The sequence below is a fragment of the Balaenoptera ricei genome, chromosome 20, assembly GCF_028023285.1.
Source record: "Balaenoptera ricei isolate mBalRic1 chromosome 20, mBalRic1.hap2, whole genome shotgun sequence".
NCBI classification, from domain to species: domain Eukaryota; kingdom Metazoa; phylum Chordata; class Mammalia; order Artiodactyla; family Balaenopteridae; genus Balaenoptera; species Balaenoptera ricei.
The window spans coordinates 17,632,369-17,653,755 of record NC_082658.1 but is presented as its reverse complement, the minus strand read 5'-3'; the positions used below and the strand labels follow the sequence as shown (position 1 = coordinate 17,653,755).

The window sequence follows — 21,387 nt, the reverse complement described above, 5'->3', positions numbered from 1 at the left end:
TTTTTAGCTTTTTGAGAAACCTGCATACTGTTTTCCACAGCGGCTGCACCAATTTACATTCCTACCAACAGTGTATAGGGTTCCCTTTTCTCCACATCCTCGCCAATATTTATTTGTGGTCTTTTTGGTGGCAGCCATTCTGACAGGTGTGAGGTGATATCTCATTGTGGTTTTGATTTGCATTTCCCTGATGATTAGTGTCGCTGAGCATCTTTCATGTTTCTGTTGGCCATCTGTGTGTCTTCTTCGGCAAAATGTCTATTCAGGTCTTCTGCCCATTTTTAAATCCACTTGTTTGTTTTTGAAATTGAGTTGTATGAGCCGTTTATATATTTTGGATATTAACCCTTTATCAGTCATATCATTTACAAATATTTTCTCCCATTCAGTAGGTTGTCTTTTCGTTTTGTGGATGGTTTCCTTTGCTGTGCAAAAGCTTTCACATTAGGTCCCATTTGTTTATTTTTGCTTTTTGTTTCCTTTGCTTTAGGAGACAGATCTTTATTCTTTTTGTATTTTCTAACTGTCCAACAATGAACATGCATTATTTTTAACAGGTGCGGAGAGGGGGTAAAAACAAACAAAAAACAAACACACAAAAAAGACGAAATAACCCACGCGCTATATTGTTGTCGTTTTAAAGAAATAAAAGGAAAACCCGACAACCTAGAAAAGGGAACTTGGTCTCTACCTCCTCTCCATGACAGGGACTCTAGATTATTCTGCCTTCAGACATCTCTGCCTCCACGCCTCTTGTCCTCACCCCTCGCGGCTCTTCCAGCCCACGCTGACCCCTCTCTGTCCTCCCTTCGGTCAGGACTTCCTTTTCCAGGTGGTCATCCCCGGGACACACCTCATACTCGTTGAGGTGGGGAGGATGAGTGGTGAGGCTGTTGGGGGAGGCCGTCCGGGACTGGGCTCCCGGGCCCGCCCTCTCTGCAGGGGGAGCGCCGCAGGCGGGGGCGCGGTCCCGGGTCCTGCAGCGCCCGGTGCGCGTGTTGGGCGAGGGGACCGGCGTTCGTGCGCGCGGAGGGAGGACACGGAGACCCCGGCCGCCCCCGCGGACCCCGCGCCTCCCCGGCGCCCCAAGCCCCGCAGCCCCGGGGGAAGCACAGAGGCGACCGAGGCCGCGGCGCGCCGCTCCCTCCTGCCCGGCGCGGGCCCCGCGCTCGGGCGTCTCCGGTCCTCGGGCTCCGCCCCGCGGTCACCGGGCCAGCTGCACCCGAGCGGCCGGGCTGGGCGGCGCGGCTCTGTCCCCGGGTCTCCTGCGAAGCTGGGTGTCCACACGCGCCCGGGCCACCTGCCACCCCGGCCACCCCGTGTCGGTGCCACAGGTGAAGGTGAAGGTGAGGCCTGGGGCAGGTGCCCAGTTCTGCCCCCTTAACCCTCATCTTTGTCAGCCAGGGACTTGCTGCCCTTCCAGGACTTTCTGGCCCCTTTTAGCCTGGAGTGTCTGACTCAGGTGGGACAGGAGTTTCTCACAGCCCGAGGCTCCTTAACTTCAGAGGGAGGATCAGTCAGCTAACAGACACAGGCATGCCGTGTTCCGTCCCAGGAACTGATGGTGAGGGGCCCACAGAGGTGAGGGGTGGTGCCCCATTCCCCTTGACCAGTGCCTGAACCACCCACCTTTGGGGAAGATGCTTTGTATCTTCCTTTTCTTGGAAAATGTATTGGGAAACTCAGGGCACCGACTGGTGTCTGCATGCCCACCCTTGAACTCTGCATCTTTCTCTCTCAGGGAGGACTAGCGCTGCACCGGGAGGCCCCAGGTGCTGGGGCAGCAGGGCCGGTGGTGACTCTGGTCCAGGTCATCTGAAGCCACCCTTGTCCAGTGCCCCACTGCTGTGTCCCGCAATCTCCTTTGACAAAGGAGAGAAACTGGGCCATTATCATTATACCCACCCTACAGAGGGAAAAACGGAGGAAGGGAATAAATGGCAGAGCCAGACCCAGAACTCAGACCTCCTGGTTCTTAGTCCAGTGCTCTCTCCTGCCCACCTTGCCTCACAGGTGGTGGAAGGGGAGTGTGTCAGCCTCTGATGGACTAGCTTGGAGGAGAGAGGCTGCCCTAGGCCTGGAGTATCTTGCTAGGTGATAGAGAAGGGAGCTAATGGGACCAGCCCTCCCTATCTCCCACTCTCTAGCTCTCTCCAGGGGTCCTAGGCGAGATGGCTTCCCACAGCAGCCAAGACTTCTCTGCTAAACCGGCACTGACCTAGCTCCCTTCGCACCCCCAATCTCATCCTCCCCAGGAGGGCACACGGATGCCCGTCACATCCCACACCTTCCCACGCATGCATACACCCTTGAAAAACACGACACAGGGAGTCTTCCCAGGCCCAGGACAGGAGTACAAGTGCAGGCCTATATATCATGTGTTAAACACTTAAAGATTATAAACCAAGCTAACAAATATGTTCTATTTTCCAAACTTGACAAAATATAACTTCATTATGACCTGAAAGGTCAGGTTCGAATTTAGAATTTCCAGACTCCTCCAAGTTCCTCGCCAGTGTAGGGAGACCTGGCACTAGGCCAACAGCAGATCCTCATTTCTGTCATGGGTGGGACTGCTCACACTGGTGGGCAGTTAACCCTTGACAGGGTGTGCCTGGAAAAGATACCTGCCCTGTGGTCTAGAAGCCAATTGGTCAGGAATTCCGTCCACCCCACAGATCTGCAGCCCTGTGGGAGGGGTGCTGTCAGAGGAAAGCCAGAACCAGACCTTTCAAAGCTGAGGGCCCTGACAGAGGCACCTCTTGTCTGGACTTAAGGATGGCCCTCTTCTTACTCTACATTCTACCTGCCTTTCTCTTTGGAAGTTCAAAGTTAGGGTGGAAGACTAATTCAGAGTTTCCTGACCCAGTGTGTGTTGGGTCTGGGGGCTACAGAAGCAGGAGAGGTGTTAGTAGAAACTTAGTGGAAACTTAGGGGAAAGTTCTCTCATAGGGGCTCTGTGTGGTGGAAGGGTCTTGAAACAGCCCCCGGGGGCACTGTTACCTGACAGTGAGGAGGCTCCAGCAGAGTGCCTCCCCCAGACCACCTGGGCCGTTTCTGGGAGTGGTTGGGACACCTGGGTCTCCCAGAAAAGGGGGTTTCCTGGCCCAGTGAGTGTTCTCTGAAGAGCAAAGGTGAACAGTGGTTGGAGGCACTGCTGATAAATGGTGTCTGTGCTCTCATTTGTCACTGCTGAGCTGGGAGCCAGCCACTGAAGATTCTTGGGGGCCTGATACTCTGAGCAGACAGTGGATGCAGCCAGCCACTCACCAGGTGGGCTCAGGATGTGCCTGAATGGGTCCTTTCAGGAGACCCAGGCGCCCTCTTGAGGATACTTGACGAATCTCACTACCTCCATCCTGCATACAGGGACTCTGAAGCCAACTCCCCTCCCCATTCTCTCTCCTTCTGGCTCCTGTCCAGAACCTTCCAATTTCTTCTTCCACCTACAGCCTCCCCATAGTCCAGCCCACCCATCATTCTGAGAGGCCTCCCATATTAGGAACCAGCAAGGCCCAGGGTCCCCAGTGCCCTGGCATCATGGGGCATAGTGCCAACACTTGGGACTTACCCATAGGAAACCACCCCTCCAAATACTTTAGGGTCTGGAAGCATCTTCCAGCAACCTGAGGATTTTGTACCGTGTGATGACATATGTTAATGAGACATGGGTAGTCTCATTAACCCCAACTCCTAGGGCCAAGCTCCCGCAGCCCCTGGGGGCACCCTGCCCCAGAGCCCCATGCTGAGCTGACTCTGGTGTGTTGGGGATCTCAAGAGCTCTCAGTGACCCCTCTCTGCATGGGGGCAGGTGAGGAGAGGATGAGGCAAGAATCAGGGTGGATCAGTCCCTGAACTCTTCAGGCCACGTGGCCGGGTTAAGAGTCTGTACCAGGGGCTTCCCTGGTGGCGCAGTGGTTAAGAATCCGCCTGCCAATGCAGGGGACATGAGTTCAAGCCCTGCCCGGGAAGATTGCCGTGGAGCAACTAAGCCCGTGCACCACAACTACTGAGCCTGCACTCTAGAGCCCGCGAGCCACAACTACTGAGCCCACGTGCCACAACTACTGAAGCCCACGCGCATAGAGCCCGTGCTCCACAACAAGAGAAGCCACCGCAATGAGAAGCCCATGCACCGCAACGAAGAGTAGCCCCCGCTCGCCGCAACCAGAGAAAGCCCGTGCACAGCAACGAAGACCCAACGCAGCCAAAAATAAATAAATAAATAAATAAAAATATAATCTGATCCTGCCTGCAATCTATTCTGAGTCCATATTCGGGAAAATTCTAAAAAAAAAAAAAAAAAAAGAGTCTGTACCAGGAATAGGCGAGCAAGACTTAGGGCAGAGCAGCCTGTGAGGGTCCCTCTGAAGTCTCTGCTGCCCTCCCTGACCACCTAAGGGGCACAGAGACAGGTCCCAGGGGGAGAGCACTAAGCCCCACCTCCTTTTCTGCCCATGCTGGAACCAGAGGGTCTCTGAAGGGGGAAGTCACTTGTGCAGTGGGTCCTTTCCAGGAAGAGGGCATCGTTAAGCTAATGACCAGCCACAAGGGGCCCCCTGAGCTTTCCCTAAAGAGGATCCCAGGCAATGTGACCAGGGATCTTTAAGGTGCCTGTGAAGAAGGGGAATAGTAGGGCCACTTTCGGGGACAGACCGAAACCAGCAGACTTGAAGTCAGGCATCAACACCTTTGCATCCTGAGCAGGCGTTGGTCAGACCCTGAGGGTAACCCCACCACTGCCCCAATGCTGCTTTCCTTCTCCCTGTAGCAGAGCCAGTGGGAAAACCCCACTCACAGCCACCTGGGCTGCATGCCACTGGGGAGCAGGGAGGTGGGTACCTCCGGCTTCAGGGGATCAGATCCGGACCCTGTCCTCCAGGAGAGGAAGTGAGGTGTCCCCTGAGAGCTGCAAATCAGCACATAACGACTCCGCCCAAACCCCTGCACTAGGAGATGACCAAACTCTAGCACAGCTTCCAGCAGCCTGTGTCCCTAGGATGACCCCAGTCCCCTCAGATGCCTGCCTGAGAAAGCTCAACACTGCCAGCAGAATTCACTGCTTGTTCTAGCCAACACCTGACGCAGGGCCCTGACTTCCCTTTCTTAGAGCATTTACTAAAAAGGGCTTGTAATTGTGACTCCTTCCTCTGTCCCTCCTCCTTCTACAACAAGAGTGTTTTTCTCAAGGACCTGAAAACCACTACTTGAAATGCAGTCATCAGGAAGGGTAGAGGTCCTGTCTCCCAGTCTCTCTCAGAGGACACAATCCTAGGATGATTGCTGCTCGCGGGCACCCTGGCCTCATCGCACTTACACTGCCGACCCTTTGTAATTTTCTCTTCTCTGAGCTGCTTGAGGCCCTGCTGCCCTTCCCCACTCCTTCATTCTCCCCTTAACCGCCCAGTCTCCTCTGCACAGATCGGAACGGAGCTCAGCTCTTTCCCCTCCTGTCAGTAGTCACTGAATAAAATCTGTTTTCACCACTTCAGCTAATGTCCGACTATGTTTACCTTTGACACTGGCTCCTGGCCTGGTTCAGCACTCCCTCCTCTCTGCGAGTCACTACAAACACACATGCATGCACCCCAAACCACCCTTTATTCAGAAGATCCAGGGAATTTGGGGGGTGCAGGTTATAAGTGTTCTGGTCTTTTTTTCTGGCCTTTTTTGCCCCTTGCTACGCAGGCATCCCCATCAGCCATTCAGTAGCTAATTTTTTTTTTTTTTTTGGCCATGCCACGTGGCTTGCAGGATCTTATTTACCCCACTAGGGATCAAACCTGGGCCCCATCAGTGAAAGCACCGAGTCCTAACCACTGGACCGCCAGGGAATTAATTCCCTCAGTAACTAAGTTCTGGGGTTTTTTTGTTTTTTCTTTTTTCTTTTTGAATTTTATTTTATTTTATTTACAGCAGGTTCTTATCAGTTATCCATTTTATACATATTAGTGTATATATGTCAATCCCATTCTCCCAATTCATCACCCCCGCCTCCCACCGCTTTCCCCCCTTGGTGTCCATACATTTGTTCTCTACATCTGTGTCTCTATGCCCTGCAAACCGGTTCATCTGTACCATTTTTCTAGGTTCCACATACATGCGTTAATATACATTTGTTTTTCTCTTTCTGACTTACTTCACTCTGTATGACAGTCTCTAGATCCATCCACGTCTCTACAAATGACCCAATTTCATTCCTTTTTATGGCTGAGGGTAACTAAGTTTTAAAAGGCGATTTTAATCTGTCTCTAGGTGGAGCGATTTGGGGTTGGAGGGTCCACGGCAGGTGAGGTCAGGACTGCCAACTCTCGCCTGCCCCCCTCACCCTCTGCCACCATCCTCGGGCCCAGGTTTTCCCCGGCTGTTCAAGCTCTGACCTTTGCTCATCTGGGAAAGCAGGTGCCCGGCTTTACAAACTGGTGTGTCCCACCTTACCTCTTTCCCAAGCCGAGTCAAGATGTGGGCCGTTGAGCCCATATCCTCCCCTCGGCCCAGGCCCGCCATAGCCTCCCAACAAAGCCAGGGGTCTGTGCCTGGGCTGGGCTGCCCCAAAGCCCCACGGTGAGCAGTCCTGCTGTGAGCCCTCAGACTAGACTGAGAGGGGCTTGAGAAGGAGGCCCAGCATTTCTTTCTCAGACCAAACGTGAGCTACACCCGCAACTGTCTTCCTGGTGCTCAGGAGGTGGCCACCGCCCTCTGTACCCACAGCTGCTTTTGCCCCTTCACACTCTGTCCACAGAACACGGCCTGCAGTCAGAAATCCAGGTTCCCCTCAGCCTGGCCTTAGTGCCCTGTCAGCAATGATCCACCAAACCCTGGATGGATGGGGAGGGCTTCTGAGAGACAACAGTCCTCCAGCAGGGAATGCCCCAGCAAGAGCAAAACCAACCTGACCACCTTCGCCGGGGAGGGGAGAGGATACTGGTCTCGACGGCGATAGTCACAGACGGCTTGGATCCTGTGGGCAGAGGACTTGCTAGTCTCCTGTCTCCACTACAAAAATAACTTTGGAATTTGTTCTATTTGAAACTCTAGTTCTTAAAATATGTGGAAGTTGAACACAGGCTGGTCAGTCAGGCTGTGTGTGGCTCTGGGTAGAAAGGGTGGGGGAGGAAGACAGTGTACCTTGTTTTAAAAAAGACCCTGAATGTGTGCAGGCTTTGGCTTTTTTCTGGAATGGGTTGAGGTTATTTCTGGTGCATGGTGTCAGGACAAGTGTGTTCCTTTTAGCATCTTCTGTAAATAAACTGTGGAAATGTGGACCCCCCCCCCAACCCACCCCAGGGGCAGGGGTGGGGGTCAGCTGGAGGAGAGGGAAGAAGAAAAGGACTAGGATTGGAAGGGCTGCTGTAGCTCAGGGGTCCCCTCTGTTCTTGCTGCCCCCTGAGAAAGCATGACCAGCTCTTGGGACATCCCTCAAACCAGAGCAGGGCCTGTGTGTGCAGTGCGGTGGGCTGAGGGGCTAGGAGACAACTAATGAAATCAGGAGCCTGGACATACATTCTCCTCTAAGACACAAAAGAGGCCAAACGAAGGACCATGGAGTCCCTGAACAGAAAGGTAAGGCACTTGATCAAGATCAGAACAGCTTTGGAATAACAGAACTGGGACCTGAACTCAGCTGAGGCGGTGCGGGAGGGGGAGAAAGGCAGCTCGCCCTGTTCTCCCATCCCTTCTAGCCCCTCCCCCCTCCCACCTTTCCTTGGAAAGTCACCGAGGTGGTGAGAGGTGAGCACAGACCTGACCGAGGATGCTGGGGGTGAGGGCAGCTTCTGTGCCAGAGGGGGACAGGGACCACCCAGTTTTCTGCCTGGTTAAGGAGTTTGGGTTTTCCACCGAGGCGCTCAGAAGCAATGAATGTATTTGAAGCAGGCACGAGGTGCCATATTTCTCTTTTAAAATATTACCCTGAAAGCCAGCATTAGAATGGAAGTGACTGGAGGCTCCAAGGATACTGCAATAGTCCAGGTGAAAGTTGATAAGGGCCCAGCCTAAGCTAGGTGCAATCACGAGAAGGGGCCAGAGAGACACTGAGGTAGAATTGACAGGAGGGGCCAGAGAGACACTGAGGCAGAATTGATAGGAGGTGAGGATTAAGGGAGAGAGATGACATTGGGTCTTTAGCCCAGGTGAGTGGGGAGTTATGGGCCTTCACTGGGCTTGAGCGCACGTGTTTTTCAATGAATGGTCACAGGCCAAAGTTTGGGACAGTCTTTACTGGAGTTTGGAATGTCATAGCAATTCACCTTAATCAGAGGCAGACTGGTAAAATGAGCAGCAATGGTGGCGGACCCCCGGCAGGGGACATCCGGCCTACATGAGGAATACTGCTCGCCCGCAAGCAGTACACAGGCACACGCACACACTCTTCTACACAAACCAACACTCTCATGAGTGCTCGCTCACTCTGGGTGGGTCAGAGGCCAGGCGCCCTTCCTGCCCTGTCTGCTCTGGGGGATCCACTGAGCTGAGACTGAAGGAAACCACTTGAGGACCAGGGACGAAGGAGCTGGCAGCTGCAGGCGTTTTCCAGTTTGGGAGAAGGGGATCCAGGAAGATAGGAGAAATTGCCAGGGCCAAGCAAAGGGAGCCCCTCTGGGCCAGGGCATGGGGAGAAGATGCTGGAGATGGGGCATGGGAGGGACGGGGGTGGGAGAAAAGGCCGTCCCCTCTCCTTCACTCCAACCTCACAGCTGGGGCCAGAGTCCTGGGCATAGGAATCCTGGGGAACGTCGAGGGGTCCCCTGTGTCCTAGGAAGGCACTGAAATGGGGAACAGATCCTGGAGGGCCTGGAGTCTCCCCCAAGTACCCCAGGGGGTAAGGAAGGTGGGTGACAGAGCAAGGAGGGTCTTACATGCTGGTTGTCTGGGGCAACAAGACTGGGGAAGCACGAATCCTGCTTCCCACCCCAAACAAGGGGTGGGTGATGGGCTGAGATGCAGCCCCTCTGGCCGGCAGAGGGGAGAGGGCCAGAGCCAGGGCTTCCCCTTTGGCCTCCAGGGCAGTGAGTGGGAGAGCCTGGCCTCGCCCATGTGTCCGTGGGGGGGTGGGGGCAGGAGGGGGGGACCGGGGCCTCCTGCCCCTGGGACCTGGGCTACCAGAGCACGGCCCCGTCCAGGTTCCCGTAGCCCGGCTCGGCCCGCAGCCGCCAGTACGTGTTGTTAGTCACCCACCACTCCTTCCCGCTGCTGTCTGTCTGCCGCCTGGGGGAAGGGGGCCATGGAAGAAGAGGGGTGAACATCCAGCACTGAGGCCGGGGTCCCGAGATGCTGCCTTACACTGCCAGCCCCACTCAAAGCAGGAAGGGGCTAGTGGGGAGGAGGAGGGGGGCCTGGGTTGCAGAGAGACCTGGAGAGGGGGGCAGAGGCACCTGAAGAAGCGAGCCTGGTGGACGATGTTGTTCTCCTCCATCACTTTGCGCCTGTCTCGCTGAAGCTGCTCAATCCTTCTCTTCTGGGCCTCGGCGGCCTGTATGTTCCCCTCCTCCAGGTACCTGAGCATCCAGACCGCAGTCAGCGGAACTGCCCACCCTCAGAGGCCCCCAGATCCAAGGCCGCTGTGCCTGCCCAGTTCTGCCCCCAAACAGGTCCCATCTCCCTGAGGCAACTCAAGGAAGGAAGGACATAGTCCCAGGTCTGTGTGGAAACCCACGTGGGGAGGGAGGAGCCCGGAGCTTCCGGAGCGGCACCCGCCTGGCACTGACCTCTGGTCTGGCCGGAGCCGCGTGTCTGTGGAAGGCAGGGACCGCTTCAGCTCTGCCGTCAGCTCATTCAGTTCCAAAGCAAACTGAGTGAAGCCGAAGTTTCGCTCATAGTTTGGGGGCATTGAGTCTAGGGGGAAGGCAGGGGGCTGGGGCAGGTGGACTGAGCACAGCTGCCCTCACCTCTGCCCAGCCCGCCCCAAGCACCCCACTTACTGGGCTTCCAGATGCACTGACCGCCCGGCGGGGGTCCCCGGTACAGCCCCTCGGGCCACTTCCCGAAGAGTCGGTGGAGGACGCGGCCGCTCCGGCTGAACACGGCACCCTGCACCTCATGGACGTTGGAGCTCCAGTACTTGGCCTGGGGTGGGGGTGGGACAGAGTGCTTAGGGAGGTGTCCCCTCCCCTTCCCCGGGGCGAGCTGCTGGGACGGACAGGTGGGGCAGGGAGGCCACCCACCTTGCAGAAGGTGATCTTGCAGTGGCAGGAGCTGTCCTGCGTGTTCCGGATGAGCACCTCTCCGTAGTGCTCAATCCAGCGCTGGCCACTCAGGATGTTGTGGATGCAGGACGTCACCTTGTTCCACTCAAAGTGGTCCCCAAACCTGAGAGAGACAGAGCATGGCGGGGGGCAGCTGGCCGGCCCTGGGGAACAAGTGCCACCTTGAGCCGGGGAATGCCTGTCTCATCAGAGCAGGTCATGCGGGTCTGGGAAAGGAACCCTGGGGTCCTGGTTCCAGCTCATGGTCCTTCTATGAAGGACGATATATTTATGAAGCAAAGCAGCCTTCACAGAAAGTACTCAACTAACACGTCTCCATTTGTTGAGAAAGCTCCTGAGTGCCTAAGTCACAGGGGTAAAAACATAGACGGGGTCCATGTCCTTGGGATATATATATGTCTGTTCACATATATCAGCCTGTTTACTCCCCACTTCTGTCGAATATTACTTATTACTCTTATTTTATAGACGAGCACACTCAAGGCTCTGAGGCGTCAAGTCTTTTTGCCGCTTGTCTAACTATTAAGTAGTAGAACCAAGACTCCCATCCAGGACTTCTGACCCTGAAGTCCAGGGTCTTCCCCACCCCTGCACTGGCCTCTGGCTGCAGTTCCCCACCTATAACATGGCTAGATGAGGGTGCTTCAAATGTGGTTTGTGAGCAATCCTGAAATCACTTTAGAATCACCTTAGGTTTCTGTGTGTGTGTGTGTGCATGTGTGTGCGTGCGTGCGTGTGTGCGTGTGCGTGTGTGTGTGTGTGGGGGGGGAATGGGTTACTGTGCACTGACTTGAAATCTCAAATGCATTCCTTACAGTGAATCGTGGTCAAAAAGTGTGAAAGCCACTTGATCAGATGGCCTCGATGAGCCCTTCCAGCTCTAAGACTTTTCACCTTTCTTTATTGACAACTGCTGTTAACACAGGTATAAATGTACAGACACTGCCCCACCCTGAGCAGCTTCAGACCAGGCCTCTCTCGCCTGTCCCTCCCACCTCCCCATCCCAGCCCGGGGAGGATGGCCTGTAGGCTGGGCCTGGCTGCCTACACTCACCTGGGCAGGCTCACATTGACCATCCCCACAGGCACAATCTCCAGGGATTTGCCCCAGAACTTGTTCTTCCACTTCATGTCTGGAGTTGGGTGGGGGAGGGAGAGCGACAGCAGAGATAAGACCAGAGAGTGTTCCAGCCCCTCTCCCATCTGCCCTTCACCCCCAGCCCCATCCTTTACCTTGCCAGAATATGAAGTTCTCAGACTCCGCATGGCACGCCGAGACGGGGGGGTGGTGGGAGACCTTGATGAGCAAGGAAGTTCTCTAGAGATTGCTCCTGAGGACCCTGGGGTCTGCGCCTGACCCCAGGCCCCCAACATCCCTCACCCCCATCCCCAGTTCCCCTGGGAACCAGAAGACCAGTTAGTTCCAGGTCTCTTGTCTAGGTGTCCTTGGCCACCCCCCAAATTCCATCACCCTCTCCTTTCCCACGAGACCCCTATGTTCTCCCTTCTCCCTCCCTCCTCTCCAGGGCCCTCCTTGCCGACCCTGTGCATGGTGCCCTCCAGAGACCCTGCCCAAGTCCTCTAGCAGTGACAGGTGGGGCCTCCACCCATGCCCTGCCTGAAAGCCAGCCCTCCCATGAGGACCCTCTTCCCTAATCATCTTCCCCAAAGCTGATCATCACCCTGCAATCTCCACAACACACCCTTGGAAAAACTCGGCCTTGCCCTCATTAGAACAGCTCCCCATCTGGAACCTAGAACTCAGGGATCCCACAGCCTGCCCTCCTTGCCTCTCCCCATCACCTGGCGCCCACCACTGCCTGAGGGTTCTCTATAAAGTGCAATTCTAAGCATGTCACTCTACTGCTTAAAACTCTCCCATGACTCCCCGTGGCCTTCAGGCTTTAAAAACCAACCAACCAATAGAGCTGAATAACCTCCTATGAGCTTCCACGATCCCAGCTGTAGAACATGGTACAGTAACTCCTTGTTTGAAGTCCGTCTCCCCAGGCAGCGGGGAGCTCCTCCCCTGACTGCACAACTCTCGGGTGCTCTCGCCCACGCCCTGGCCCCTTGAAGCCTGGGTGTTCCCCGGCCTTGGCCACATGGCTGCCCCGACCAGCCCACGTCTTCCAGGGCCTCACCTGCTCACTGATGAAGCGGAAACCTCGGTCAGGCCGCTCGCACTCGTAGGTCTCCCCCAGGACAGGGTTGAAGGGCTTGCAGCCCGCCCGGTGGTACGTGGAGGAGTAGGCTGACACTGCGAAGGCTGCGATGTACACCTGCAGGGGGCGGGGCGCGGGGCGATCAGAGGAGATGCCACCCCGCCACCACCCCACCGTGAGCCAGGACGGGGGCCTGGGGTCGGCCCGGTAGACCGGATCCTGGGCGGGGTCAGGGCAGACCCACCATGCGCTCGCAGGGGTCGGTGGTATGGCTGGCCTGGTCCAGAAGGCCGCTGTACTCCAGCTCCTCGCAGAGCCGCTGCAGGGTGTTGAGTGGCTCGTTGAGCTGCACGGGCATCGACACCTTGGACAGGTCCTTGCCGATGTTGTTCCGCAGGATGTTCCACAGGCTCACGTCGGCCCCGGGCCCACTGGCCGCAGGTAGGCATCGGCGGCGGGGTGGTCCCACAGCTCCTCCTGGAACACAATCCCGGGGCCAACCCGCCTGTCACTCTGCCCTGGGCACCTCGCATCCAGGCCCATGGCCTCCCGAGCTCCTGAGGTGCTCCTAGGTCTGCTCGCTCCCAGGCCCCAGGCTCGACTCACTATGGGGCAGGTGGCTGGGGGCTAATTCTTTTTTTTTTGGGGGGTGGGGATGGGGGGGTGGGGAGTGGTTAATTCTTGATGAGTTCCTGGGGATTTAGGTGAGCAGCAGGGTTAAGAACCAGAGGACAGTTCCCACTGTTGGAAACAGAAACCCTGCACCCCAGAAGCCCTTCTTGAGTCTCACCCTTGGCTTCTGCTCTGTTTCTTAAGCACAAAAACCAATGTCAAAATTATTCAGCCCATTTTATAGATGAGGAAACAGGCTCCAAGAAGTAAAATGACACGTACAAAGCCACACTGCTAAAAAGCGGGCCCTTCTGCCTATGAGGCCCATGCAAGCCTTCTCAGAAGCCCAGAGTGGAGGCTAGCCCCAGGCTAAGCCTGCCCCACCCCCAGAGCCGCCCCTGGAACACAGTCACAGCTTAGCCTTACTCAGCCCCAGGGTCACCCCTGGAGTCAGCACCCGAAGCCATTAGCCCACCAGTACTACAAGGGACTACTGCCCAAGGGGCCTGGGCCTGGACACACCCTGTTGCTGTGCCCACCTCCAGCCCTCCCTCCCGCCCGTCTGGCTGGCACCTTTCTGACAGCGCTCAGCTCCCCTGAGGTCCAGCACCTCCTCGGACAGGCTGGTGGTGACTTCACTGGCGCATGACTCCTCCTCCTCTGAGCCCTGGGCCAGGGACAGATGACAGGCTGGGCAGACTAGGCCTCCCCCAGGCAGCTGGACAGTGCCCAGGGCCTGGCAAGAATCTGCCCAGCTAGCCCTTTGGTGGGAAGGGGAAGAGAATATATTTGGGGGCGTCTGAGCCCTAAGACACTGTCCTGGGAGGCCTGGCATCATGGTGTGTCCCGCCACCTTGGGAGGGAGAGGGCCTGGCCTTACGACTAGCAGGGAGACAGCTCGGGGACTTGGCGGGACACTAAGGGAAGGGAAGCTGGGGATTACTGGGATTCAGGGTCAGGAGGGTGAGCGCCAAGGGAGTGCTAAGGCTGAAACGAGGTCACAGAAAGATGACGGGGTGCAGCTGAGGCAGCAGTTTCAGTAGAACCCATGGGGATGGAGCACATCAAACTGGAAGAAGGGTCCCCAGCAGAGATTTCTAAGCAGGGCCACACAAACCCAGCAGATCTGCACGTGTTCCCAGAGATAGTGGCCGAGGTGGTTAGAAAGGACTTGGGAATCTACAGATTCCAGTCTCCCGGGACCCCACCCCTCTATTCCCAGGGTCCCTCCTCTCTCACTACCAGCTTCCCCGCTCCCTCACCTCATTCTCAGAAGAGCTGGCAGAGAGGAGAACCTCACAGGCATCAAAGAACTCTGTGTGGGAATCAGCGAGGGAAAGGACGCTGCTCTGGGACAGCTGAGGGGTCAGCTCTCGCCCCTTCATGTACAGAGCTTCTTGCTGTGGGAGCGGGACAGGTGTCAGGCCCAAGGCCCAGCCGGGAGAGTCAGGCAGGGCTCCCCTGGCCTGACAGCTCCCTTGTGAGGGAAGTGTGACCGGGGACTTTTACTATCTGAGTCTGAGACCTGCTGAGCAGGAGAAGATGCGGAGGGGAGCGAGCATAGTGGGGTACGAAGGCCTGGTGGAAAGATCCCGGCCTGGAAGTGAGGAGATACGGGTTCCATAATAACTGCTTACACTGCCTGGGCACTGACTCTGAGCTCGGCTCCAAGCCCTTTGTGTGTATCAACTCCATCAATCCCAACACTCACCCTACCAGGTAGGTGCAATTATTACCCCCACTTTGCAGATTAGGACACTGAGGCTCTGGGTCATGCAGCCAGCATACAGTGGAGCCAGATTCAAACCCATGTAGTACGGGAGCCTGGGCCCATCAATTAGATTCTTTGAGTCTCAGTTTCCTCATCTGTGAACTTGAGGGTAAGAATCACTGCCTCACGGGACTCTGACTTAAAAGTACAAGCACTCTGCACGCTGTTAAGAAATGACCCAGATGTGGCTGCTGCCCGTGTTCCATGAAAGGGGCTGGAGTTTCAGGTCTGAAAGCCAACCACGCCTTCACTTCTGCTGGGAGAGAAGGCCCAGAGGAATGGTCCCCACAGCCCACCCCGGCTCCCACCTCCTCAGGGTTGAGGGAGCTGAAGGAGTCTGCAGTGGTGTCGGAGGACACGGACAGCGAGTGGAGGCGCCTCGGGCCGGCTGCGGCCTCAGAGACCTGCAGGGAGAGGGTGAGGGCACAGGTGCCGGGACGGGGCGGGTGAAGCCCTCCCCAGCCTGCCAGGCACAGCCTGCCTCCTCCAACCTCCCTTCCCGGCCCAGGTCCGCGACCACGCCCAGGCCTGCAGTCCTCGGGCTCGGGCCCGCTCCTCCCACTGGCCACCCTGCCCCCAGCCTCACCCCCAGCCTGGATGGCTCCGATCCCTGGTGCAGGTCCCTCAGTCGGTCCCGTTCAGTGGTGAGGGCGGCCAGGACACTGCTGAGCGAGCTGTGCACTGTGGGGGCAGGCCGGCCATCAGACTCCCTTCCTCTCCCTCTCCCTCTCCCTCTCCCCGCCTGCTCCCAGCCACCCCCAGGGCACGCACTCACCCTTCTGAGCCAGGGCCCAGAAACTGCGCTGCAGGTGGGCATAGTCTGGGGGTGGCAGCCCGCGGGGGCCCGAGGGGTCCCGGGACTCCAGGTAGCGAGACAGGTTGGGAACAGAGCCGTGGAGACGACCCACCTGTAGGCGAAGGGGAGGGGTTGAAGGGCGCAGCCACCTTCAGACCCTCCCATCCAGCATCTCGGGGTCCACACCCCACCTCACCCGCCCGATGGTGTCGTCCTTGGCAAAGCTCTGTGTGCACCATATGCGGCTGGTCCGCTTCCCCTTCTTGGGTCTCTCGGTCGTCACCGAGGCCTGGCAAGTCGAGGTGAGGGAGTTTCAGTCTCAGGGTGGGGAAGACCACCAAAGCCGGGAGAGAGGTAGACGGTCATGAAGGAGGACGCAGAGACACCAGCATCCCGGAGGCAGAAGACCGATAGCCTGGCAGCCGCCTGGGCACAGGAGGAAGGGGTCGCTCCAAAGGGGCAGAAAGACAACCCTGAGGCGGTCTGGACACGGTGGGGAGGGGCAACGGGGAGATGGTGGCTCTCCAGGAAACCGCAGCATATAAGGGGGACTGGGGACCTGTCCGGGGAAGTGACGGAGATGAAGACAGCAAGAGCGGAGAGAGCCCTGGGCGGGCCCCTGCCTCCTCCCCTGGACCTTACCTGGTGTGTGGGGATAACAGGGGCTGAGGGGGTCCGGGGCAGGGACTCCAGGCTCTGGAGGAGTCTGTGGAGTTCCTGGAGCTTCCCCTGACACTCAGAGAGCTCTGTGGGAAGGATGAATGAGGAAGTCCCTCTCCCAGCACCGGCCAGGCCCCCCAGAGTCTGTCCCTTAGCGTCCCTTCCTCCTCCAAAGACTTCACCCGCAGCCACGGAAATCCCGACACTGGCTCCCCTCCCCTACTCACGAGTCCAAAGCGGTTCCCAGCTCCCACCCTTTGGTCTGACCTCACGGGAGTGCCCGCACCCCAATCTGCACTCTGTCCCCAGACCACACCTTACCTCGGCCGCCTCCACACAGGCCAGGGGGCCCCCACTCTTGCTCTCCCCCCTTGGTTTGCATTTCCCTCTCCCAGGCCAGCATCGCAGCCTGCAACTCCAGGAATCCGGTTCTAGTGCACACCCCTTCCCTGGCACTACTCCTCAGGACCCCTCCCTGCGTTGGCATTCTGGATCTTCTTTTTCATGAGTCCTGGCCCTGTGTCCGGGTCTGTCTATGTGCCTAGAGCACGAGCCCCACCATTCTCTGTAAGCCTGAGGCTCCCCAGGGCAGGGCCCTAGGAGACCTCATCAGCCTAGAGGTGGAGGCTGTCTCCCCCAACAGCCTGGGGCTCCCAGAGGCAGGGATGGAGGTAACATTTTCTCCTCCTTGTGACTGCTGATGCCACCTAGATGCAATAGCATGGGCCCTCCCCACGGAGGCGCAGTGCTAGGGGCCCCTCACCATGAGAGCAGCGGTCTAACCCATCACTGTCCCTCAGCCAGGAAGACACCTTCTCCCGAGGTCCAACCCCTGGCAGAGCCGAGGCACTACCCGCTGCCGGAAGCTGGGCACCAGGAACCTGTGGGGTGAGTCAAGGGTCAGGAAGGTGCCTGCCTCCCTGAGTCTCATCCTGAATCCCCACATCACCTGTTCCTGCCCCAGGGCCCATCTTACCTTCCTGTGAGTGGTGCTGGGCAGCAGGCTTCGGGGCACATCCAGGTGCTGGGCCAGGCGGTGGGCACGCAGCTGAGCCACCCAGCTCTGGAACAGGTCCTGGGATTTGATCTGCAGAGGTGATGGAGAAGGGGAGGGATGCATGAAAGGAAGGATTGCTTTCTAGGGGCAAGAAGTTGGGGCTCTGGTCCGCAGGCAGGCAGGGTCTCTCCCTATAGCACACAGCTTGTGCAAAGGTCCCTTGCGGGGAGGCAGGAACAGCTTCTGCAGGTGTCCAAGCCTTCAGCTCTGTTCCTGTTCACATAACAACCAACAGGGCCAGTTTGCCATGGGCTATTGTACATGGTGGGAACTCCCTTCTGGTCAAACTCAGACAGACCCTCGGCCCCTGTCCCTCTCTCCTGCGTGCCCCAGTGCCTCTGACAGGCTGGGGGCCAAGCCACCACCTGGCTCCCAGGGATATCACCTTGAGGTGGTAGATGTTGTCTTCAGTGTCAAGGTCAATGCGCTGGGCCTTTTTGTTGATGGACATGACCGACAGTCGGACATCAATGGAGCCATGGAGCTTCCCCTTGGTGATCTGGGGTGGAGAGATCGGAGGGGGAAAGGGGGACTGGTTTTAGGCCACCAGGGCCACCATTCCTGAGGTCACGCTAGGCTCAAGGGCCAGGCAGCAGGTTCACCCTCATGCCCAAGTCACAGTATCAGCAGGACTTGTCAGTCGTCCTCCTGCGCACAGGACACCCTGCTATGCCAAGTCACAATCTGAGCTCTAGGCAGTCACAGAGTGAGGAAAACTTTTCCCACCCTCAGGAATCTGCGAGGCTGAGAAAGGAGCACCTTCTTGGAGAGAGCCTGGGTGTCTAGGCCTTTAGTTCCTTGTTCCTGCAAGAGCAGAGGACAAGGGCGAGGATGATACAGCTCCCATGTCTTGGGTACTTATTTTATGCCCGGCACTGTCCTGAGAGCCCTCACCAAGACAAAGACTCTATAAATGGGTGACTGCACTCTCTCCACCTTAGAGGTGAGGAGCTGAGGCCCAGGGAAGTAACCTGCCCAAGACCCCACACCCAATAATTGGTGTACCTGGGATTCAGACCCTGCTCTGGGGGATTCCAGAAGCCCCCTGCCCGCCCAGGGCACTCTGGGGCCAAACTCCTCCCTCATCCCCCAGCCGAGGCCCTGACTCACATCTTGCCGAGTCGTTGCGTAGTGAAGGATCCCATCCTCGAGCACAAAGTATCTCTGTGACGTTGCCCAGAAGGGACAGGACCCGGGGGGCAGAGAGGAAAGGACGTGGGGAGAGAGCAACCATACAGAAGTTTCTTCTGACACACAAACACCCTGTACCGCCCGGCAACCCCACACATCCCCGTCCAGCACCCCCATCTGGCCCCTCCCTTGGCCCTGCCTCCTTACCTTGTGCCAGCCCTTCAGAGGCCACTTCCTCTTCTTGAGCAGGTGGCCTTCCTGCCTCTCGGGCACGATACCCTCTGCCCCCAGCCGGCCCCGAGGCTCCTCCACTACCTCCCACAGCTCGGAGGCCTGCAGTCCAGGACAGAGTTGGGGAGCGGCAGGTGAGGCGACCACCTCTGCCTTTCCCCTGTGGGCCAAGCTCGACGCGCCCACTGCCTGCTCCCCACCCTCAGACCTGCTGGGCACTGCTGGGCTTTGCGGACTGTGTGCTCTCAGCCAGGGAGGGAGGGTCCCGCTCTTGGAAGTCCATGGGGAAGGGAGTGGCCACTCCCTGCTGAGGACGTAGAGAAGAGTGGAAGGGGAAAGATGTCACCTTGTCCTGAGGGGGCCCTTGAAGCAGAGAGAGACCCTGTTAGCACAGACTTGGCTATCACCTTCCCCACCTCCAGCCCCTCTTGCACCCTCTGGGATGAGAGCCCCTGAGCACATCTTCCGCTCACCTGCCACACCTCTCCCAAGCCTGTCCCCACCCCACTCTGGGCAGGTCTCCGTGCCCACTGCCCAGAGAGGTGGAGCGTGCAGCAGGCAGGCCGGTGCCAAAAGAAAACCTTGAAAAGTCAGCCCTGCCCCACCTTAGGCACTCACACATTCCCCAGCTCCAGGAAACACTTCCAGGTGCTTTCTCTGGAGGATTCCCTGTGGGTAATCAGAGGTGAGGCAGGGGAGTGAAGGAAGAGGCTCCAAAATAGGACAGAGGGATCCAGAGACTGGACAAGTGAGATCTCAACCCAGCTCCTCTTCCGCCAGGATCCCTGACCCCAGCACCACGGCATGGAGACTCCTCTGCCATCATCCCTTTACAGAGCCCCCCAACCTCTTGACCCCAGCTCCCCACCAACTGGCCTCCATATCCTCTAGTTCCTGGGCTCCCATTTTTCTGCCTGAGGAAACTGAGGCCTGAGACAGCCCTCATTTTCCCCCGTGGCTCCCATCAATCGCCCCCCTAGGATGCCCACTTTGGACCCTCTGTCCCCCCATCCCCCAAGCCTCCTTTCTTTCATCCCCGTCCCTGGGGCTCCTGAGAAGTGCCATCCACCTGGAGAGAGCAGGGGACGGGCCATTGGAGACACATGCCGAGGACCGCACACGTCCCTCAGCAGTGCCCACAGGCGCCCTTGGCACCAGCCCTGGCCATCCTGGCTCCACAGGGAGATCAATAATGCATGAGGCTCTGTGTGTGTGAGACGGGGGAGGGGACTGGAGGGGCAAGGTTGGCCTGAGGCTGGGGAAGCAGCCCAGATCTTCCGGTGGAGCTGAGGCCAGGAGGGGACAGGGACGTGGTGGGGTGTGTGTGGCCAGGTCAGGGCAGAGGGGCCCATGCTACCAGAGGCTGACCTGGGGGGAAACTCCTACATTCAGCCATTGAAAGTTAACAAACTCTTCCAGTGTTTGGGTGTCTCTGTGCCCTTTTCCTGGCCCCGTGGGATCCTGGCCCCTCACTGCTTGCGGGTGGAGGGGAGGCTCTGTTAGTAGAGGGTGCAGGTCGAGGTGAGTCGGGTGGGTGCCCCCTTTCCACCTCCATTCCCGCCCTCATCTCTGGAAGACCAGACCCACCAGCTTCAGGTGAATGTCTCCTTCTTGGGGAATGTCAGCTGATGCCAGCACGGCCCCCTTACCCCAGGGTCCATGGACACCAGTGCTCCCTGGCCCGCGCACCGCTCCGCCTCTGAGTCACCGTCTCCGAGCCGCCAGCTCCCTGCTCACGGAGCTGAGCAGTGGCGGCAGCTGCAGCAGGAACCAGGAAGGAAGGAGACGTCGGAGCCTCCCCTCTAGCCGGATCTCCTCACCTCCCCCTCCCCCGGCCCCTCCTCCAGCCAAACTCCGGGCAGCCGCTCAGCTCTGCCCCCCTGCTCCCCGGAGGACTCAGGGCTGAGCCGACTCCCCAGCGCCCAGAAAGCTTGGGAGTGGGGGCAGAGTCCCCATTGGGCACAGTTCCAGATAGATCACAGAGGACTAGGGAGCTGCTGGCCCCAAGCTAGTGCTGGTAAAGAATTTGCTCATCCTAGCATGGCCTTGACCCCAATTAGTACCCAAGGCCATTTCCTTATTAACCCCTGCCTCTCGTTTTACATCTGAAAATAGATTGTGGAATTTGGAGCCAGCAAAGCTTTCAGGTTGACGGGAAGGGAAGGATGCCCCTAGGGAACCACAACTGACAGTGCCGAAGGCAGTCAGCAGGGCAAAGTTCGAGAGGGCCACAGTGAGGCTGTCATTGGGGGTGATGCCCCACCAGGTCAGGACCCATGGGGGCCGGAAGCACCTATGTGGTAAGACACCCCCCACCCCCCAGCCTACCAAGTCTGGATCGGGAGCAAGTCTGGGGCAGTAACCACCTGGCTGTTAAAAGGCTAGCTGGAGCCAACTCTGGTACCCTCGGCCTCCCTTTCTGAATACCTTTGCCCTTCTGCTGGAGTACTGTGTCCAGCTGCTCAATTCTAATTAAAAATTAGCTCTTGAGAAAGGTCTAGAATTCATTCAAATGAATGTGAACTGGACTGACAGGTTTAAGTGCAGTGCAGCCACTTTCTGGAAAGAAATGGGTTTAATGCTGTGGCTTCAGGCAACGCCAGCAGGCGAAGGATGCAATTCGAGGTTCTTCTTTGATTCCCAATATGACATAGGCCACTTCCCCAACCAGCTGTCCCATGGGCCTTGGCTTACACATCTCTCAGGAGATGCCTGCTCTCCGTTCCGTTCAGAACCTCAGCACTGTCCCTGCCACCCCA

At 57.6% G+C, this 21,387-nt stretch overlaps 1 protein-coding gene across 4 annotated transcripts; it reads right to left on the bottom strand.

Annotated features, from left to right (window-relative positions):
• Nucleotides 1-8,199: 8,199 nt before the first annotated feature.
• On the bottom strand, nucleotides 8,200-20,393 carry OSBPL7 (oxysterol binding protein like 7). 4 transcript variants are annotated; one of them, XM_059907022.1, is made up of 24 exons: nucleotides 20,216-20,393; nucleotides 19,997-20,124; nucleotides 18,837-18,991; nucleotides 18,605-18,730; nucleotides 18,377-18,430; nucleotides 17,652-17,765; nucleotides 17,186-17,296; nucleotides 16,973-17,090; nucleotides 16,192-16,295; nucleotides 15,746-15,838; nucleotides 15,529-15,661; nucleotides 15,340-15,434; nucleotides 15,062-15,157; nucleotides 14,245-14,382; nucleotides 13,556-13,649; nucleotides 12,615-12,847; nucleotides 12,350-12,487; nucleotides 11,439-11,502; nucleotides 11,260-11,338; nucleotides 10,164-10,308; nucleotides 9,921-10,065; nucleotides 9,708-9,834; nucleotides 9,375-9,497; nucleotides 8,200-9,207 (listed from the first exon to the last, which is right to left on the bottom strand). In XM_059907022.1, the coding sequence occupies exons 2-24, from the start codon at nucleotides 20,022-20,024 to the stop codon at nucleotides 9,099-9,101; spliced, it is 2,622 nt and encodes an 873-aa protein (XP_059763005.1). In that variant the 5' UTR covers nucleotides 20,025-20,124; nucleotides 20,216-20,393; the 3' UTR covers nucleotides 8,200-9,098. The 4 variants fall into 4 exon arrangements, 3 of the variants coding, with proteins under 3 accessions (XP_059763005.1, XP_059763006.1, XP_059763007.1); XM_059907023.1 differs by lacking the exon at nucleotides 15,062-15,157; XR_009499456.1 differs by lacking the exon at nucleotides 8,200-9,207 and having other exon boundaries at nucleotides 9,410-9,497; nucleotides 9,708-9,790.
• Between the last annotated feature and the right edge of the window lie 994 nt (nucleotides 20,394-21,387).